The following is an 18775-nucleotide window of genomic DNA, read 5'->3' as shown; positions in this document are numbered from 1 at the left end:
TAACCCTATTAGCGCGTATGTACCCGTTCCAGCGCTCGGTTTATACCCTATTACCTATTCGTTCCTTTATCGCGTTTAATACGAGTGGTATACGTTGGACCTTTAAAAAAAGGATTTAAATTGTTTTCCTGTTTCTAGTGGTAGATTTCGTTTCTAAGAGGTGATATAACCCTATCAGCGCTTATGTAGCAGTTTCAGCGCTCGACTGATTCCCTGTTACTTATTCGTTCCTTATTCGCGTCTAATACGTGTATTATACGTTGCACATTTAAAAAATGATTTTCAATTGTTTTCTTGTCACTGGTGTTAAATTTTGGTTCTAAGGGGTAATTTACCCCTATAAGCGCGTATGTACCCGTTCAGCGCTTGACTGTTACCCTGTTACTTATTCGTTTCTTATTCGCGTCTTATACGTTTGTTACACGTTGCACCTTTTAGAACATGATTTTATATTGTTTTCTTGCATATGTCTCTGGTAGTACCTATGTGTTCTAAGAGGGGGGAAAAACCTATTAGCGCTTTGACTACAGGATATTCATCAAGTATCTGCTTTGACTATAGAATATTCACCAAGTACCTGCTTTGACTATAGGATATTCATCAAGTACCTGCTTTGATTAAAGGATATTCATCAAGTATCTGCTTTGACTATAGGATATTCACCAAGTACCTGCTTTGACTATTTGATATTCATGAAGTACCTGCTTTGACTATTGTATATTCATCAAGTACCTGCTTTGACCTGCTTTGACTATTGGATATTCATCAAGTACCTGCTTTGACTATAGGATATTCATCAAGTCCCTGCTTTGACTATTGGATATTCATCAAGTACCTGCTTTGACTACAGGATATTCATCAAGTATCTGCTTTGACTATAGGATATTCATCAAGTTACTGATTTGACTATAGGATATTTCTCAAGTACCTACTTTGACTACAGGATATTCATCAAGTACCTGCTTTGACTATAGGATAGTCATCAAGTATCTGCTTTGACTATATGATAGTCATCAAGTACCTGCTTTGACTATAGGATATTCACCAAGTACCTGCCTTGACTATAGGATATTCATCAAGTACCTGCTTTGACTATAGGATATTCATCAAGTACCTGCTTTGACTACAGGATAGTCATGAAGTAACTGCTTTGACTATAGGATTTTCATCAAGTACCTGCTTTGACTATAGGATATTCATCAAGTTACTGCTTTGATAACAGGATATTCATCAAGTACCTGCTTTGACTATAGGATATTCATCAAGTTACTGCTTTGATAACAGGATATTCATCAATTACCTGCTTTGACTATAGGATATTCATCAAGTACCTGCCTTGACTATATGATAGTCATCAAGTACCTGCTTTGACTACAGGATAGTCATGAAGTAACTGCTTTGACTATAGGATATTCATCAAGTACCTGTTTTGACTATAGGATATTCATCAAGTTACTGCTTTGATTACAGGATATTCATCAAGTACCTGCTTTGACTATAGGATATTCATCAAGTACCTGCTTTGACTACAGGATATTCATCAAGTTACTGCTTTGATAACAGGATATTCATCAATTACCTGCTTTGACTATAGGATATTCACCAAGTACCTGCCTTGACTATATGATATTCATCAAGTACCTGCTTTGACTATAGGATATTCATCAAGTACCTGCTTTGACTACAGGATAGTCATGAAGTACCTGCTTTGACTATAGGATATTCATCAAGTACCTGCTTTGACTACATGATATTCATCAAGTTACTGCTTTGATAATAGGATATTCATCAATTACCTGCTTTGACTATAGGATATTCATCAAGTACCTGCTTTGACTATAGGATATTCACCAAGTACCTGCTTTGACTATAGGATATTCATCAAGTTACTGCTTTGATAACAGGATATTCATCAAGTACCTGCTTTAACTATAGGATATTCATCAAGTACCTGCTTTGACTACAGGATATTCATCAAGTTACTGCTTTCATTACAGGATATTCATCAAGTACCTGCTTTGACTACGGGATATTCATCAAGTTACTGCTTTGATAACATGATATTCATCAATTACCTGCTTTGACTATAGGATATTCAACAAGTTCCTGCTTTGACTATAGGATATTCACCAAGTACCTGCTTTGACTATAGGATATTCATCAAGTACCTGCTTTGATAACATGATATTCATCAAGTTACTGCTTTGATAACAGGATATTCATCAATTACCTGCTTTGAATATAGGATATTCATCAAGTACCTGCTTTGACTACAGGATATTCATCAAGTTACTGCTTTGATAACAGGATATTCATCAATTACCTGCTTTAACTATAGGATTTTCATCAAGTACCTGCTTTGACTCTAGGATATTCACCAAGTTCCTGCTTTGACTATAGGATATTCATCAAGTACCTGCTTTGACTATAGGATATTCACCAAGTACCTGCTTTGACTATTGGATATTCATCAAGTACCTGCTTTGACTATAGGATATTCACCAAAGACCTGCTTTGACTATAGGATATTCACAAAAGACCGGCTTTGATTATAGGATATTTATCAAGTACCTGCTTTGACTATAGGATATTCACCAAAGACCTGCTTTGACTATAGGATATTCATCAAGTACCTGCTTTGATTATATGATATTCATCAAGTACCTGCTTTGACTACAGGATATTCATCAAGTTACTGCTTTGATAACAGGATATTCATCAATTACCTGCTTTGACTATAGGATATTCATCAAGTACCTGCTTTGACTATAGGATATTCACCAAGTACCTGCTTTGACTATAGGATATTCATCAAGTTACTGCTTTGATAAAAGGATATTCATCAATTACCTGCTTTGAATATAGGATATTCATCAAGTACCTGCTTTGACTACAGGATATTCATCAAGTTACTGCTTTGATAACAGGATATTCATCAATTACATGCTTTAACTATAGGATATTCATTAAGTACCTGCTTTGATTATATGATATTCATCAAGTACCTGCTTTGACTATATGATATTCATCAAGTACCTGCTTTGACTATAGGATATTCATCAAGTTACTGCTTTGACTACAGTATATTCACAAAGTACCTGCTTTGACTACAGGATAGTCATGAAGAACCTGTTTTGACTATAGGATATTCATCAAGTACCTGCTTTGACTATATGATATTCTTCAAGTACCTGCTTTGACTATTGGATATTCATCAAGTACCTGCTATGACCAGGGTAGTCATGAAGTACCTACTTTGACTATAGGATATTCATCAAGTACCTGCTTTGACTATGCATACATGTACATGATTTGGAGCAGATTTTATTTTGCAGGAATAGGGTTGTATTTCAGAAAGAAATTTATTCATAAATAGAATAAATAGAAATTGGATTTCTAAAAAAAAAGGGGGGATAGATGGGTAGTTGTGGGCATTGGATGATTTACAAGGATAAATTGCATGTACGCATCATGGGGAGAGATCCGTTTGCGCCAAAATTACGTTCTTTTGCGCCACAATATTTTTTCTCCAATTCTACCTTTGCGCTACCTGTTTTCAAAATTGCATGGTATCATTTTCGCCAATTAGAAGAAAAATGACTTTCCTCCTCCTTTGTTCGGACTTGGAACCAGCAGTTAACACGGCAACTGATTTTTTCTTTTTCTGAAACATACATTTGTACAAACATTGAAGGATGAAATGCATAAAACAGTTCATAATAATCCCTGTGTTATGCTTCTGCTTCGTTACTGTTACGTCTTGTGGTAGATAGAGTTTCAGCCCATACGGATGGTGGAAACAAAGCACTGTGTCAACATATGTGGATAAAATATAATCAGCAAAAGCTTCTTTTTCCTTCTCTTTTGGCATATCTTGTAATAAATATTCAGCAAAGCAAAAAGTTTTTTTCGCTTTCATTTCAAGTCATTTCATTATTTCCAGATGCTCATCTGCATATCTCCGAACATATGACACTTTTAAGCCAAAAATAAAAATTAATATTAATCATTAATATTAATGGTAGATATCTGTACGGGTAAATTGGCGCAAATGAGTTCCGAATATTGAGTTTGGTTAATGCATAGCTTAAGATGATGTCAGTCCCTTTAATTCCTTTTCGTATCCTCTAAAGATCACTAGCAACCTAATCTGGTATTGTACAGCAGGATAAAAAAAGCAAAACCGTAAGGAATTTTGAAACTAAATTAAAAGGTTATTTTACTAAATTTGATTGTTAAAACAATGCACATTTTGTAATCTCTGTGTACTATCTTACATTATCTTACCCTTTCTATAAATGAAGCCTTTTCCAGAAACTACTTTCGTGATATCTAGTTTATTTTGCTGCATATTATTAAAGGACGTTGTTCCGGCAATATTTTCTATAGTCTTTTCGGTGCATGGTATACCTAGAAAATTAGCCAATCGCTGTATCTCTCTTTTACTATCCTAAATAGAATCAAATATAACTTCATTAGAGCTAACACATTGATACCACGTGACCTTATCTGTAAAGTCCAATGTTTTGCCTGTCATATAATTTTAATCAAAAGGTCATTTAAGGGGGTACCGAACACTTTGACTAAAACAGATTTGGCTCGTTTAATTTTCATAAAGTTTTGACAAAATATTTACTTTGACCTGTTTACAAAAATATGAAAATTTCTAGAGATTTGAACACTTGAACCGCACAATTTACAGGAATAATTTGGTTGGATATATAGCAGTTTGACAAACACTAATTTTGATCGTTCAAAAGCTTGATTTCTGCTTACTCATACTATAGGATTAAAACGCTCAACTGTTTTTTCTAAGACTTAACTCACTCCCCTTAAGATAAAACGTTATTTGGTTTCTGGTGTATACTTATTACATTGGAGGGTTGAGATCTCACAAAACATGTTAAACCCGCCGAAGTTTTTCGCCTGTCCGAAATCTTGTTTTATTTATTTTTTTATTTTAGTTCATTTATATGTTTTGAATTTTAGTGTGACGTCCATTTTCACTAAAGTAGTATAACGGGGCTTTCTGGTGTGTGTCCTTAGGAACTATGTCATTATTTCGGATCTACGTGTCCGGGATCGTAATCCATGTTGCCCGTTAACATAGGGAACTAGCTATTGTATATATGCCACCATAAAGTCACTGTTAGAATTGAACTAAGTCTCCTTAATGTTCACATGTTTAATCTTATAAAAGTACATGTATATATAATATATATTTGAAGGTTCACAATTATAACTTCAAATACAAAACGTTACTAAATTCCAGCTCTATAAAACAACATGTTACTTCAAGCTACTACTCCAATATATCTGACCAATACATAAAGTTTCTCACAAGATCCAGCTATAAACATGTTCTTAATTTATGTAAGGCATTGATTAATGGTCTTAGATTATTTGGATAAACTATTGCAGTTCAACTGTGCAACTAATGTATCGTATAAAGTGTCACATTAAACAAGATGAAAGATCATTAAACTGATTAAAAACTGACCATCAAATCTTTAATGTAAATGACCACGCCACATCACTCCCCGCTAAACAAAATTCGTTTTCACACGAATTAAAAAAATTCATACCAAAAATATTATACAAGTAAAAAGTAAGGGGAGGCAATGTGAACATTAAAAAATAAAATTTTTCTTTTAACTAAAACTACTGAAAAAATCTCAACTAATAATAATAAAAAAAAAATGATAATTGCTATACCATGTAATTTATCAATTTACGTCGTGAATAGTTGTAGAAAACTTGCAAAAAGATTAATCTTAAAATCTAAATTAACAATTATCCTTTCAACTTCAAACTCTTGATATTTATAACTACAAAAGAGGCACTAAACAAAAATCATAAAAATATATAACACAAGTTTGACAATTATTAATCTATTCAAATACATTATGGTAAGGTCTAATCGCGAATTTTGACCGTTAATCCAAGCGTAAACAAAATGATAAAATAATTAAAAGCATCAATTAAAATCAACTAATCATTATCTCTGGGCAATCCAATTCAGAAAATCAGCATCTCATTAGCTGCAATTTTCACTTCTATGTGACCGTATCACCATAGAACTACCAACACTGTAAATCATCTTCACATGGACACTCCCATGAACCTCCAACTAGTATAAGCAACCCTTCTCGGTTAACTTAACTACACCCAATACGCCCACTCTCGTAATAACAAGAGATTAAAAATTAGCTTAATCAAACATATGTAATACAAAAAAAAAATGCAAAAAGAAATATACAAGAAAACAAAAATAAACCTAGGCATAAAACATTCTGAATGGATAAAAATATTTATGAAAACTTAAAGTTATTTACAAACATGAAAATATTGTCCACATGACTTCTTCGGTTTGAACGTGCGGAGCCACTTCTTCGAATCTTTCATCAGGAACTTGTCATTTATAACGGTTCTTTGCCGGTTTCGGATCGACGGATACGCCAGTCCACTCTGTTATTTACATTGTACATATATACATTGTTACCAACACAAAAGTTTCGATATACAAGTTACTGCTAGTTTTTTTTTAACATCTCAGAATCATCTCAGGTTTCTATTCATCAGCAATTCTCACAGGCGTCCTTCTAATGTTCTTCAAAGTTCGAGGATAATGCGTTTCCATATAACCAAGGAAACAAAATGACTGACACAAAAGTTTACAAATATTTACAGCAAGTCACTTACATTAATACGTTCCTAACTCAATTCTCCGTGGCATACATTTCCAACTTCAGTTATCCTATAGTTTCTCTTGAACGGAAGCCCAAATCGCTTCTGTTTTCGGCACACGCCATAACACATGATAACTTTGTAATTCGTCCAGATTTCAGACACATCATAACTCCGGTTACTGACATATTGACCACGGGTACCTCCACCAGATATAACGGGGCTTTCTGGTGTGTGTTTTAGGAACTTTGTTATTATTTCGGATCTACGTGTCCGGGATCGTAATCCATGTTGCCCGTTAACATAGGGAACTAGCTATTGTATATATGCCACCATAAACGCAGCTACATTAAGGACGCAATTTTGTAAATTTGACGAAAAAAGGGGGGTGAAAACGGAATTGTCAGAATCGGCTTAATGTCAAATATTTCATAGTCGTACATGGACAATAACGAAAGGCCGTCTGATTTCTCATCACTGAACATAAAAATATGACCCCGTGACCCTAACACTGTCACGTGACATGCCATTTTCATATGTTAAAACTGTCGTCTGTATTTGGCTCGAGCACAACCTTTTACCCTTCACCATTCTCATCCAAATTTTAATAATAGGTTAAGCAACTACCAGTGTCACTTAAAAGTGCTGGGGGTCAGAACAGTTTGTTAAAAATGTTTATTTAGAATGATTTTACGTCTTTGAAGGTCAAATTCCGTGATTTTGTCATCTTTGCTTACCTCGTATGACTCTCAGAAACAAAATTGGAGAAACCCCCAGCAAGATTTATGATCGTATTTAAATTCTTAAAATAATTTTCCTCAGTTGGTGGCATTTGTTTGAGATTAAAAGGTTGTGCTAGGTCAAAATATTGAAAATTAAACGAAAATTCTATCGTCGGCAATATTTTAAAGCGCAACAAAGATAACGATTTTGAATCGGTACCGGGGAAAGCGAGGGTTGTTTCCGCGCTTAATGATAGATGATATAATACGTTTTTTAAATATAAAAGCCGGTGTTTTTAAAATTTATAAGAATATTTACACTTTGTGTGAGTGAATAAAAGTACTCAAGATATATAAGATGTGTCCGTTTTTATTTATGGGACCTTATATTGATTAACTAAAAACGGCAAAGCTTTCAATCTACATGTATCTGCAATGATCATGTTAAATACAATTTTGTCAACATGTGACTTTTCATTTTAAAAGAACCTATAATCTTTAAACTTAACAAGATACATTTAAGTGTATACAATGTACCATGTATACTCTGATATATCTGAAAAAAAATTGCAAGCATAATATTCCAACAGAAATTAAGGAAGAAAAATTACTCTACATTTTGTAATTAACTTAGACAAATGTTAGACAAAAATAGATTTTACTTTTACAAACTTATGAGTTTTCAGTCTGTGATCTTACAAATCTAACAATGCAATAACAAAATCTCCAAATTTCAGTAGTAATATAACCCTTTTTTGCAACCCCATTTATACCAGTAATCAGTGTCAGATATGCAAGAATAAATTTACAGAAATTCTATTTGTTAAATTGTGACCGCAAAATCAACCATTGACATATTTGCAACATAAAAACACTAAACAAAATATAGAGATAAATATATCTTTAACATCTCTTTGATGTTATAGAATGAATTTTGCACCCATTAATTGTATATTTTATTATTTTAAAATCTCATGGTAAGATTGTATTGCAAGAATTTACAATTAATTTATGAAATAATATTGTTACAAATTTATGCTATAAGCACGAATTTAACCATCTTTTAAATCATAATATATCTTTGATATATTGGTAAAGGGAATCAAAGCAATATGTTTTTTTAAGTTTGGATATAAAAAAACTATCATGGTCCAATAATTTGGTTTAAATTAAAATGATATGAACTTACAAGTATCTCAATTGTAACAGTTAACTGTTACATATAATCAAAGTGATGGATATCACTCATGGAAAGATTAGAACAGTAGTTTGAATTATTTCATATTAAGGTATGGTGGGATAAAATGAACATTTATAGAGCACTGTTGCTGAAAATTGCATTTACAGCAGGTCTTTAGAAGGAAACTTGCTTTTCCATTGTGAGGATAAAATGAGCTCAAATTAAATAATACACATGTATGAGTCTCTAAATTTGCGCAATTTTATTTAAACTGCAGTTAATATCTAATCAAAATTATGTTGCCGGTTCAGAACATGTTTTAAAAAAACAAAAAAATGCAAAAATTCTTCTAGTAATTGTTATCAACTATCCTTGTAAGACATCCAGCTAAAAGCTTTAAAGTGCCAACAAATATAATCTAAAAATGTTGTTTTGGGGCATTTTGTAAGTTGAAATAGAGGTTATATGGCATTGAAAATTAAAAGTTTTAGAGTGCATTTTGATCAAATTTTTAAGTATTTTTCAACACAGGGCATTTTCAATTTTATTTTTCAACATAAACCAATTAAAAAACTTATTTTATTGAAATGTGGATTATTTCTTGATTGCAAAAATATATATTTACTTCTAATAAAAATTCAAATGACTAAAATAGACATAATGATTGATGGGAAATAAACTAATAAACAATGGTTTGTAATAATTAAAAGTTTACAAGTTTTAAAACTGTTTCAAGCCAATTCCTGATAAAAAAGTGAGAGTTGTCTCATTGGCACTCACACCACATCTTCCTATATCTAATCTAAACTGTTGATTAATTACAGATGATTATTGGAAAATTATCAAGTAAATTATAGGCCATACTTGAATACCTTTTATATATTCATATTTATATTCATATTTTAATTTTTTTAAGATCTTGTTAATCCATTATTCATTTATCTTTCAGATATAATTTACAGAATCACTTTATGTAATGTAGATCAAAAGTAATTGGCAATACATAAATCTATCATCCTTATAATTATCAAACATCTTATATACACATTTGTGTATTCAATTATGAGGTCAAATACTTGTGTATTAAGAATTAGATGTGTGTTGAATGGTCTGTATAACTATGTAAGACTGAGGTTGATAGGTAATGTGGTCAATTTGATTGGCAGTTTAGGAGGTGGGGCATTCTAATTAAGGGTCCACCTTGTCTCTAACTGTTTAGTGATAATGACAGTTGTCAATCATACTAGTGGAATCAATACCCAGTTACCTAATCAAAATGTTTATAAAAAAGCCTGCACATCAACACACCTTAATTACATGCATTCTTGAATGAACTGCTCCAATAATATTCCTAGTTTTTTCAGTTTATTTGTGTATTATGTGCACATTCATGAGAACCATAGGGAACTATATTTTAGTGTGAATACATTTAGTAACAGTAGCTAAACTGTCCTGTTGTTAGGGAGGGTGGTGCCTAAGTAAAGATTTAGAACAAGTTCTAATCTTTCCAAAAAAATAATGTACAAATATATATTAAATTCAACATCTGTTACACTTACTTTTAAAATGCAAAAAGCGTGAGTGACCTAGGGATTATAGTGTTTTGTCATATTAAATAACGGTCCATAATTTTTTATTGTCAGCAATAAGAACAAATAATTTTCATTCCTCACACATATCTTCTTCAGTTTAATTTTAATTTTGAATGTATGATGCTTTCTACGATTGAATACATTTATTACAGTGCTTACAATGAATTACCGTGGTTTCCAAGTGATATAAAATTAATGCGTTGTTCGGTCATTTGTTGACTATTTTTCTCTATTTAAATTCCTCCATAAGATTTTTTTTAGCTTTTGATCATAAACAACCTTCTGTCCAAGTTTCGTACAAATCCAGGATAGTTTAAGAAAGTTATTAAAATTTTAAACTTTAACCACAGAGTATTTGTAATGTTTACTAGAATAAAAACTCCATTTATAAGTAAAATAGGGATAATCAAGTTTCTTTTTTACAAAACTTTAACCGCAGAGTGAATATTTGTGGAAGCCGTTGCCAATGAAATGTAGAATCGTGATGTCTCCCTTCTATGACAAAAGTCGGTGACTCAACAAAAATGAGATGTGGTATGATTGCCACACATGATCAGACAGAAAATGAAGTGGCGATAAGCAATTATATGACTTCATACAGTCTTAAATAAGTCAGTGCTGATAATATAAGTAAAACAGCATATTCCAGATAGTAAAACTTACAAGTACATGGTCAGTATGGACTTCTTTTACATCAACAATTGAAATAGGCAATGACCCAAGGAACTCATCATTTCAGTTTCATTTTTTCATGCCTCATCTTCTTTATTGCTGCCATGTTCTTAATGATGAGATATTTTAACCTACCCAGCAACTGTAAAGTGCTACAATTTTAATGTAAATAGCACATAAACAGTTACCAGCCAGGTAATATGGCATAATGCCAAGAGTTACCCTGCCTGATCTTCTAGGAAGCTATATATACCCTGCCTGATCTTCTAGGAAGCTATATATAAAGTAAAAATAGCATGTGCCTGTTGAATAAAAAAGTTGACATCAGCAAACCCCATTAAATTACAAAACTAAATAACATAATGAATATAAACAAAAGTGGAAAAACTATATAATGCCTATGTACCAGACCGTATGAGGTGTGACGTCCATTTTCACTAAAGTAGTATAACGGGGCTTTCTGGTGTGTGTCCTTAGGAACTATGTCATTATTTCGGATCTACGTGTCCGGGATCGTAATCCATGTTGCCCGTTAACATAGGGAACTAGCTATTGTATATATGCCACCATAAAGTCACTGTTAGAATTGAACTAAGTCTCCTTAATGTTCACATGTTTAATCTTATAAAAGTACATGTATATATAATATATATTTGAAGGTTCACAATTATAACTTCAAATACAAAACGTTACTAAATTCCAGCTCTATAAAACAACATGTTACTTCAAGCTACTACTCCAATATATCTGACCAATACATAAAGTTTCTCACAAGATCCAGCTATAAACATGTTCTTAATTTATGTAAGGCATTGATTAATGGTCTTAGATTATTTGGATAAACTATTGCAGTTCAACTGTGCAACTAATGTATCGTATAAAGTGTCACATTAAACAAGATGAAAGATCATTAAACTGATTAAAAACTGACCATCAAATCTTTAATGTAAATGACCACGCCACATCACTCCCCGCTAAACAAAATTCGTTTTCACTCGAATTAAAAAAATTCATACCAAAAATATTATACAAGTAAAAAGTAAGGGGAGGCAATGTGAACATTAAAAAATAAAATTTTTCTTTTAACTAAAACTACTGAAAAAATCTCAACTAATAATAATAAAAAAAAAATGATAATTGCTATACCATGTAATTTATCAATTTACGTCGTGAATAGTTGTAGAAAACTTGCAAAAAGATTAATCTTAAAATCTAAATTAACAATTATCCTTTCAACTTCAAACTCTTGATATTTATAACTACAAAAGAGGCACTAAACAAAAATCATAAAAATATATAACACAAGTTTGACAATTATTAATCTATTCAAATACATTATGGTAAGGTCTAATCGCGAATTTTGACCGTTAATCCAAGCGTAAACAAAATGATAAAATAATTAAAAGCATCAATTAAAATCAACTAATCATTATCTCTGGGCAATCCAATTCAGAAAATCAGCATCTCATTAGCTGCAATTTTCACTTCTATGTGACCGTATCACCATAGAACTACCAACACTGTAAATCATCTTCACATGGACACTCCCATGAACCTCCAACTAGTATAAGCAACCCTTCTCGGTTAACTTAACTACACCCAATACGCCCACTCTCGTAATAACAAGAGATTAAAAATTAGCTTAATCAAACATATGTAATACAAAAAAAAAATGCAAAAAGAAATATACAAGAAAACAAAAATAAACCTAGGCATAAAACATTCTGAATGGATAAAAATATTTATGAAAACTTAAAGTTATTTACAAACATGAAAATATTGTCCACATGACTTCTTCGGTTTGAACGTGCGGAGCCACTTCTTCGAATCTTTCATCAGGAACTTGTCATTTATAACGGTTCTTTGCCGGTTTCGGATCGACGGATACGCCAGTCCACTCTGTTATTTACATTGTACATATATACATTGTTACCAACACAAAAGTTTCGATATACAAGTTACTGCTAGTTTTTTTTTAACATCTCAGAATCATCTCAGGTTTCTATTCATCAGCAATTCTCACAGGCGTCCTTCTAATGTTCTTCAAAGTTCGAGGATAATGCGTTTCCATATAACCAAGGAAACAAAATGACTGACACAAAAGTTTACAAATATTTACAGCAAGTCACTTACATTAATACGTTCCTAACTCAATTCTCCGTGGCATACATTTCCAACTTCAGTTATCCTATAGTTTCTCTTGAACGGAAGCCCAAATCGCTTCTGTTTTCGGCACACGCCATAACACATGATAACTTTGTAATTCGTCCAGATTTCAGACACATCATAACTCCGGTTACTGACATATTGACCACGGGTACCTCCACCAGATATAACGGGGCTTTCTGGTGTGTGTTTTAGGAACTTTGTTATTATTTCGGATCTACGTGTCCGGGATCGTAATCCATGTTGCCCGTTAACATAGGGAACTAGCTATTGTATATATGCCACCATAAATTTAAGTCACTGTTAGAATTGAACTAAGTCTCCTTAATGTTCACATGTTTAATCTTATAAAAGTACATGTATATATAATATATATTTGAAGGTTCACAATTATAACTTCAAATACAAAACGTTACTAAATTCCAGCTCTATAAAACAACATGTTACTTCAAGCTACTACTCCAATATATCTGACCAATACATAAAGTTTCTCACAAGATCCAGCTATAAACATGTTCTTAATTTATGTAAGGCATTGATTAATGGTCTTAGATTATTTGGATAAACTATTGCAGTTCAACTGTGCAACTAATGTATCGTATAAAGTGTCACATTAAACAAGATGAAAGATCATTAAACTGATTAAAAACTGACCATCAAATCTTTAATGTAAATGACCACGCCACAGTAGTACACATTTTTGTTTAAGAGCCAGCTGAAGGCCGCCTCCGGGTGCGAGATTTTCTTGCTGTGTTGAAGACCCATTGGTGGCCTTGGGTTGTTTTATGCTTTTTGGTCGGGTTGTCGTCTCTTTGACACATTCCCCATTTCAATTCTCAATTTTATTATAACATTGGCAATCAAATCACAACCATTTTGCTTTAATCTGAAATTTATGTTTTGTTTCGGAAGACTTGCATGTACGCTTGGTGTGTAAATTATTTTTAACCACCTGCTTGAGCTGTAAATTATATGAGCAGCAGAACCTGGATGTAAAACGTTTTTGACTGTAAAAGAGAGGAGAGGGATATCAAAGGGACATCCAAACTCACAAGTCGAAAATAAACTGACAACTCCATGGTTAAAAAGAAAAAGATAACTAAACAACAGTACCCAAAACACAACATAAAAAACTAAAGACTGATTAACACGATCCCCACCAAAAATAGATAGGGTAAGCAGATCCTGTTTCACATGTGGCATCTGTCTTGTTGCTCATGTGCGTATTGGGAAAAATGAACATAATGGAAATAATTGCAATGTGTCAAAAAATACCTTTTTCATTTCTTCGAAGTAGCAAGTAAATATCATGCCAGGAAAATCTTTTTCTGCTTGTTCCATTTCTTTCTCATAATTGTACCATGATCCATAGGCACCTACAATTGAATAACATAGATTTAACAATCTAATTCTACTGATTAGAATCGAAAATACTCTTCCATAGAAATGAGAAAAAGAGCAAAAAATTAGTGAACAAATTAAGAAGACACAAGGATGTTAAATTAAGCATGAGTCCAAATGGATAGATAGCAATAACTTGGAAGAGTTGAAGGCCGTACTTTGACCTGCAGTTGTTTACTTTTTACAAATTTTGACTTGGACGGTGAGTTGTCTCATTGGCACGCATACCACATATCCTTATATATAAAAATAAGAAGGCAATAGACGGTCGAATAGACTCACAGCGTGCTTTTCTCAAGTTATTTTTATGGGGGGAGGGGGGGGGGGGGGGGGGGGGGGGGGGCAAGGATGAAATTTGAAAAAAAGGCAGGACAGGCGTTTTGAGTAAAAAAATGGCAGGATGAGACACTTGGAAAAAAAAGTATATAAACTAAAAATAAAAGAAGACAGGACCGAATAGAGTGAACAATAAAAAGGTAAGACAAAAAATGTTCATCCTAGCCTCCCCCCCCCCCCCCCCCCCCCCCCCCTCTCTTAATAAAAATCAAAAGGTAGCTCCCTTTTCAGTTAAATTACGTGGATCATTTGAATAAATGCCAAGATAAATTAGTTTTTTTCGTGATTTTGAATGCTGGTAACTTACATTTGTCTGACATCCACATTTTGAAAAAATCATCCCAGGATCCAGTAAAGTTCAGTACGGGGTCACTCTTTGCGTGATAATAAAACGAGACACAGACATCTTTCGGGTTTCTAATAATATGAATAATCTTGCATCTATTTTCGATATGCTTCTTTGGTAGATATTTAAATGAACAATGAGTATTAAGTAACCTTTGTGATGGCAGTGCATCTAAGACTGAGAGATCAGGAATAACTTCTAACATCGTCGAAATTTTGCTACTTGTATCCAGTTCTGTTTTATTTCTTATTGACATATGGAACGCCGTAACTGCCTTATGGTACTTCATTCTTTATCAAGATGAGGTTTTTCTTTATTATGATGAGCTTTTTCTCTATTATGATGAGTTTATTCTTTATTATGATGAGCTTTTGCTTTATTATGATGAGCTTTTTCTTTATTATGATGAGCTTTTTCTCTATTATGATGAGCTTTTTCTTTATTATGATGAGGTTTTTCTTTATTATTATGAGCTTTTTCTTTATTATGATGAGCTTTTTCTCTATTATGATGAGCTTTTTCTTTATCATTATGAAATTTTTCTTTATAATGATGAGCTTTTTCTTTATTATGATGTGCTTTTTCTCTATTATGATGAGGTTTTTCTTTATGATAGTTTTTCTTTATTATTATGAGCTGTTATAAGGGAATCATGGGAAATTAAGAGATTAAAGATCAAACTCAAAGAAAAATGACAGAATCAGAAACGTTGAAAGTTCTTAGGAATATTGGCTTGTTCTGTGTGCGGGAAATGTTTGATAAAGAAAATAAAAACACCAAATATTGTCAGCAAGCTTTCAAACATGAGAACTGGAATATCTAGGAGTTACCATTCCAGCGCATATGATGACACTGCTTCTCACGTCTGCCACCAGCTATGCTTCTTACAACTATGCATACGGAAGGGATTTCGTTACCACAAATACTTCAAACCTTAAAAGTTTACTTAATTCTTCCATATATAGATATAGGTTTTAAAGTTAGGTTGTACCTTAAAACTTATTTCAAATGGGATACATGTAGCACATCTTTTTTTTTTTTTACATAAAATGTTGTTTATCTCACGAAAATTTTCAAACGATCCTGGTAAACTTATTAATCATTTAGATAAACTCATTCAAAAAGGTTACCAATTCAGCACTGTAATTAGATCTTTGAATATTGTTTTATTAATATTGATTTTGTTATCAGTCAAATTTAAAGCAAACTAAACACTAGTTTTATGAGGGCGGTAAATGTATTTTTCTTTTATATACATATACACATTCATCGATCTGAAATATGCCGAATCCGGTATCTTAGCAAAGCACAATGTCATGTTTTCACTGACTTTTTATTGACGTCTTTGCACTAAATCCATTGGATGTTTGATGTTTACTGATTGATAATTTAGTCTTAAATGCAGGACTTTATTTGTCTATTTGTTGTTAGGATGTACAAGAATCCGACCATGTCCGCTTGTATATTTGTACTAATTGTATTTTTATCCATCCGATGAGTTCAGCCTTTTCAACTGCTTTTTTATAGTTCGTTCTTATGTTGTATCTGTTAGTGTTCCAAGTTAGAGGAGGGTTGGGATCCCGCTAACATGTTTAACAGCGCCACATTCTGGATGTATGTGTCTGTCTCAAATCAGGAGCAAGTAATTCAGTTGTTGTCGTTCGTTTATGTGTTACATATTTGTTTTTTTTTTTCATTTTTCGTACATAAATTAGGCCGTTAGTTTTCTCGTCTGGTTTAACATTGTCATTTCGGGGCCTTTTATAGCGGACTATGCGGTATTGGATTTGCTTATTGCGGAAGACCGTAAGGTGACCTATACTTGTTACTAGTATGTATCATTTGGTCTCTTGTGGAGAGTTGTCCAATTGGCAATCATACAACATTTTCTTTTTATATAGGTGTACCAGATAAGTTCTATGATGAATATAACAAAGACAAGACTAAAACTTGGGGAGGTAGGGGGGGGGGGGGTAGGCCAATTGTTATTTTACGCCAAAAAATACTGAAATAGGGCTTGTGCAGAAAGGATTTCGACACAATTCACAAAGTCATCAATGCCAAAGTTGGTACCTGACATATTGAAATCTGCTTTCATTATTCTTTGGTCATTAATTGCAATGTTCATCGGCTCAACACTTGGCCTTTCATCGTACTTAAGATTAGCCGCATCAATTTTTCCCTCTAATCCATAATAAACTAAATCTCATTCACAGAGTTGTGTAGCAACAGGAATCTGTATTTGACCGGAGATCCAAATATTGACAGGAGATGCTTTTGTTGTTCTCAGTCTATGGCTTGCCCAGGCTTAAGTTCAAATATCAAGTCTTCTGTTAATTTCGTCCCTGTAAATGTAGTGCAGGGCTATCAGATGCAGTTCATTTAGTGGATCGGGAATTCCCTGGTCTCCTTAAGGATAGAATAAGTTGTAGAAATAGCACAAAACACCCTCGTTAACGTCCCTGTACAATCTCTATATTCTCTGACTGTGCGTGCTTGGGCCTGTAATCATACTGCCGTCACAATGTTTTTTCAGTATAAAATCCGGTACAGATACATTTTGTAGTCCCTTATCTGACAATAGGCGGATTTAGAGGGGAACCCGACCCCTTTTTCTTAGAAACATTTGGTTGATTGTATAGGTAATCACTGAAGCATGACCGGAGCTGGTCCCCTCTTATGCAGTCAATAGGACCCACTTTAATATGAAAAGTTCTGGATTCACCACTGCTGACAGAACCTATACAAAAATAATAGAATGGTACTTGTATTTTATATTTGTGTATTGTCTGTTTTATATTGTATATACTCTGTATGTACTGTATATTTATGTAGTGCAACTAGTGAGACTTTGATAAAATATTGAATCTAAATCTGAATCTACTCCAGAGAGGAAGCTACTCAGTACGGTGGCGGAACAACAGTGTAGAAATATAATAAGCCTACTGAACCCATCAACTCCACCCAGTATAATGAATCTCCGAGATCTTACGAATTTATGGTTAGTGTCTATGTGTCATAAGTGATTCGGTGCCGTAACGTTGTATACACGTCTGTGCAGTCGAACGGTCTTTATCGCTTGGGTACCAGTATAGTCTAAGAATGGCATATCTCAACCTCAATCTTTGAACTTTATAAATCCTTTTCCCTTCAGTATTTCACGCAACATGCGTTCGCCACAACGAGGAAAGTCCATGACAATGCCGAAAAGTAAACTGTCAAGGTTGTCATCTTCAATGTCAGAAACAGTGGCGGATCCAGAACTTTTCCTAAGGAGGGGGGGAGGGGGCTGACTAACCTAAGGGGGTATCTCTCCAGTCATGCTTCAGTTAATCTTTTTTCTGTAGTTCAAAATGAGACATCCGTCAATATATCAATATATTGTTCCCTCTGAGATTTGTAAGAGATTTCCAATGTCCGATATCTTAAAGTCTCAATCCAACAACGATTCTAGTACATTTTTGTCGACATGGTCTTTTAATGGCCATCCAAACTATCAATTTTCACAGGTTTCATGTTTACATACTTGATGCATTCCCTTCGCAGTGTCATCATATGCGCTAGAATGGTAACTACTAGATATTCAAGTTCATGTTTTGAAGGCATGCTGACAAAATTTTGTGTTATTTTTTCTTTATCAAACATTTCCCGCACACAGAACAAGCCAATATTC

The 18775-nt window shown here is 33.3% G+C and overlaps 1 protein-coding gene across 1 annotated transcript; it reads right to left on the bottom strand.

Moving 5' to 3' along the window:
* Positions 1 to 3731: 3731 nt before the first annotated feature.
* Positions 3732 to 15391, bottom strand: LOC134684821 (sulfotransferase 1C4-like). The gene is made up of 4 exons (XM_063544130.1): positions 15064 to 15391; positions 14295 to 14395; positions 4278 to 4450; positions 3732 to 3807 (listed from the first exon to the last, which is right to left on the bottom strand). Exons 1-4 carry the CDS (start codon positions 15389 to 15391, stop codon positions 3732 to 3734), a joined length of 678 nt encoding a protein of 225 aa, XP_063400200.1.
* Between the last annotated feature and the right edge of the window lie 3384 nt (positions 15392 to 18775).

This window comes from Mytilus trossulus, chromosome 9 (assembly GCF_036588685.1).
Source record: "Mytilus trossulus isolate FHL-02 chromosome 9, PNRI_Mtr1.1.1.hap1, whole genome shotgun sequence".
Classification (NCBI taxonomy): domain Eukaryota; kingdom Metazoa; phylum Mollusca; class Bivalvia; order Mytilida; family Mytilidae; genus Mytilus; species Mytilus trossulus.
Note: the sequence above shows the minus strand (reverse complement) of the source record. Positions and strands in the feature narration are given on the sequence as shown.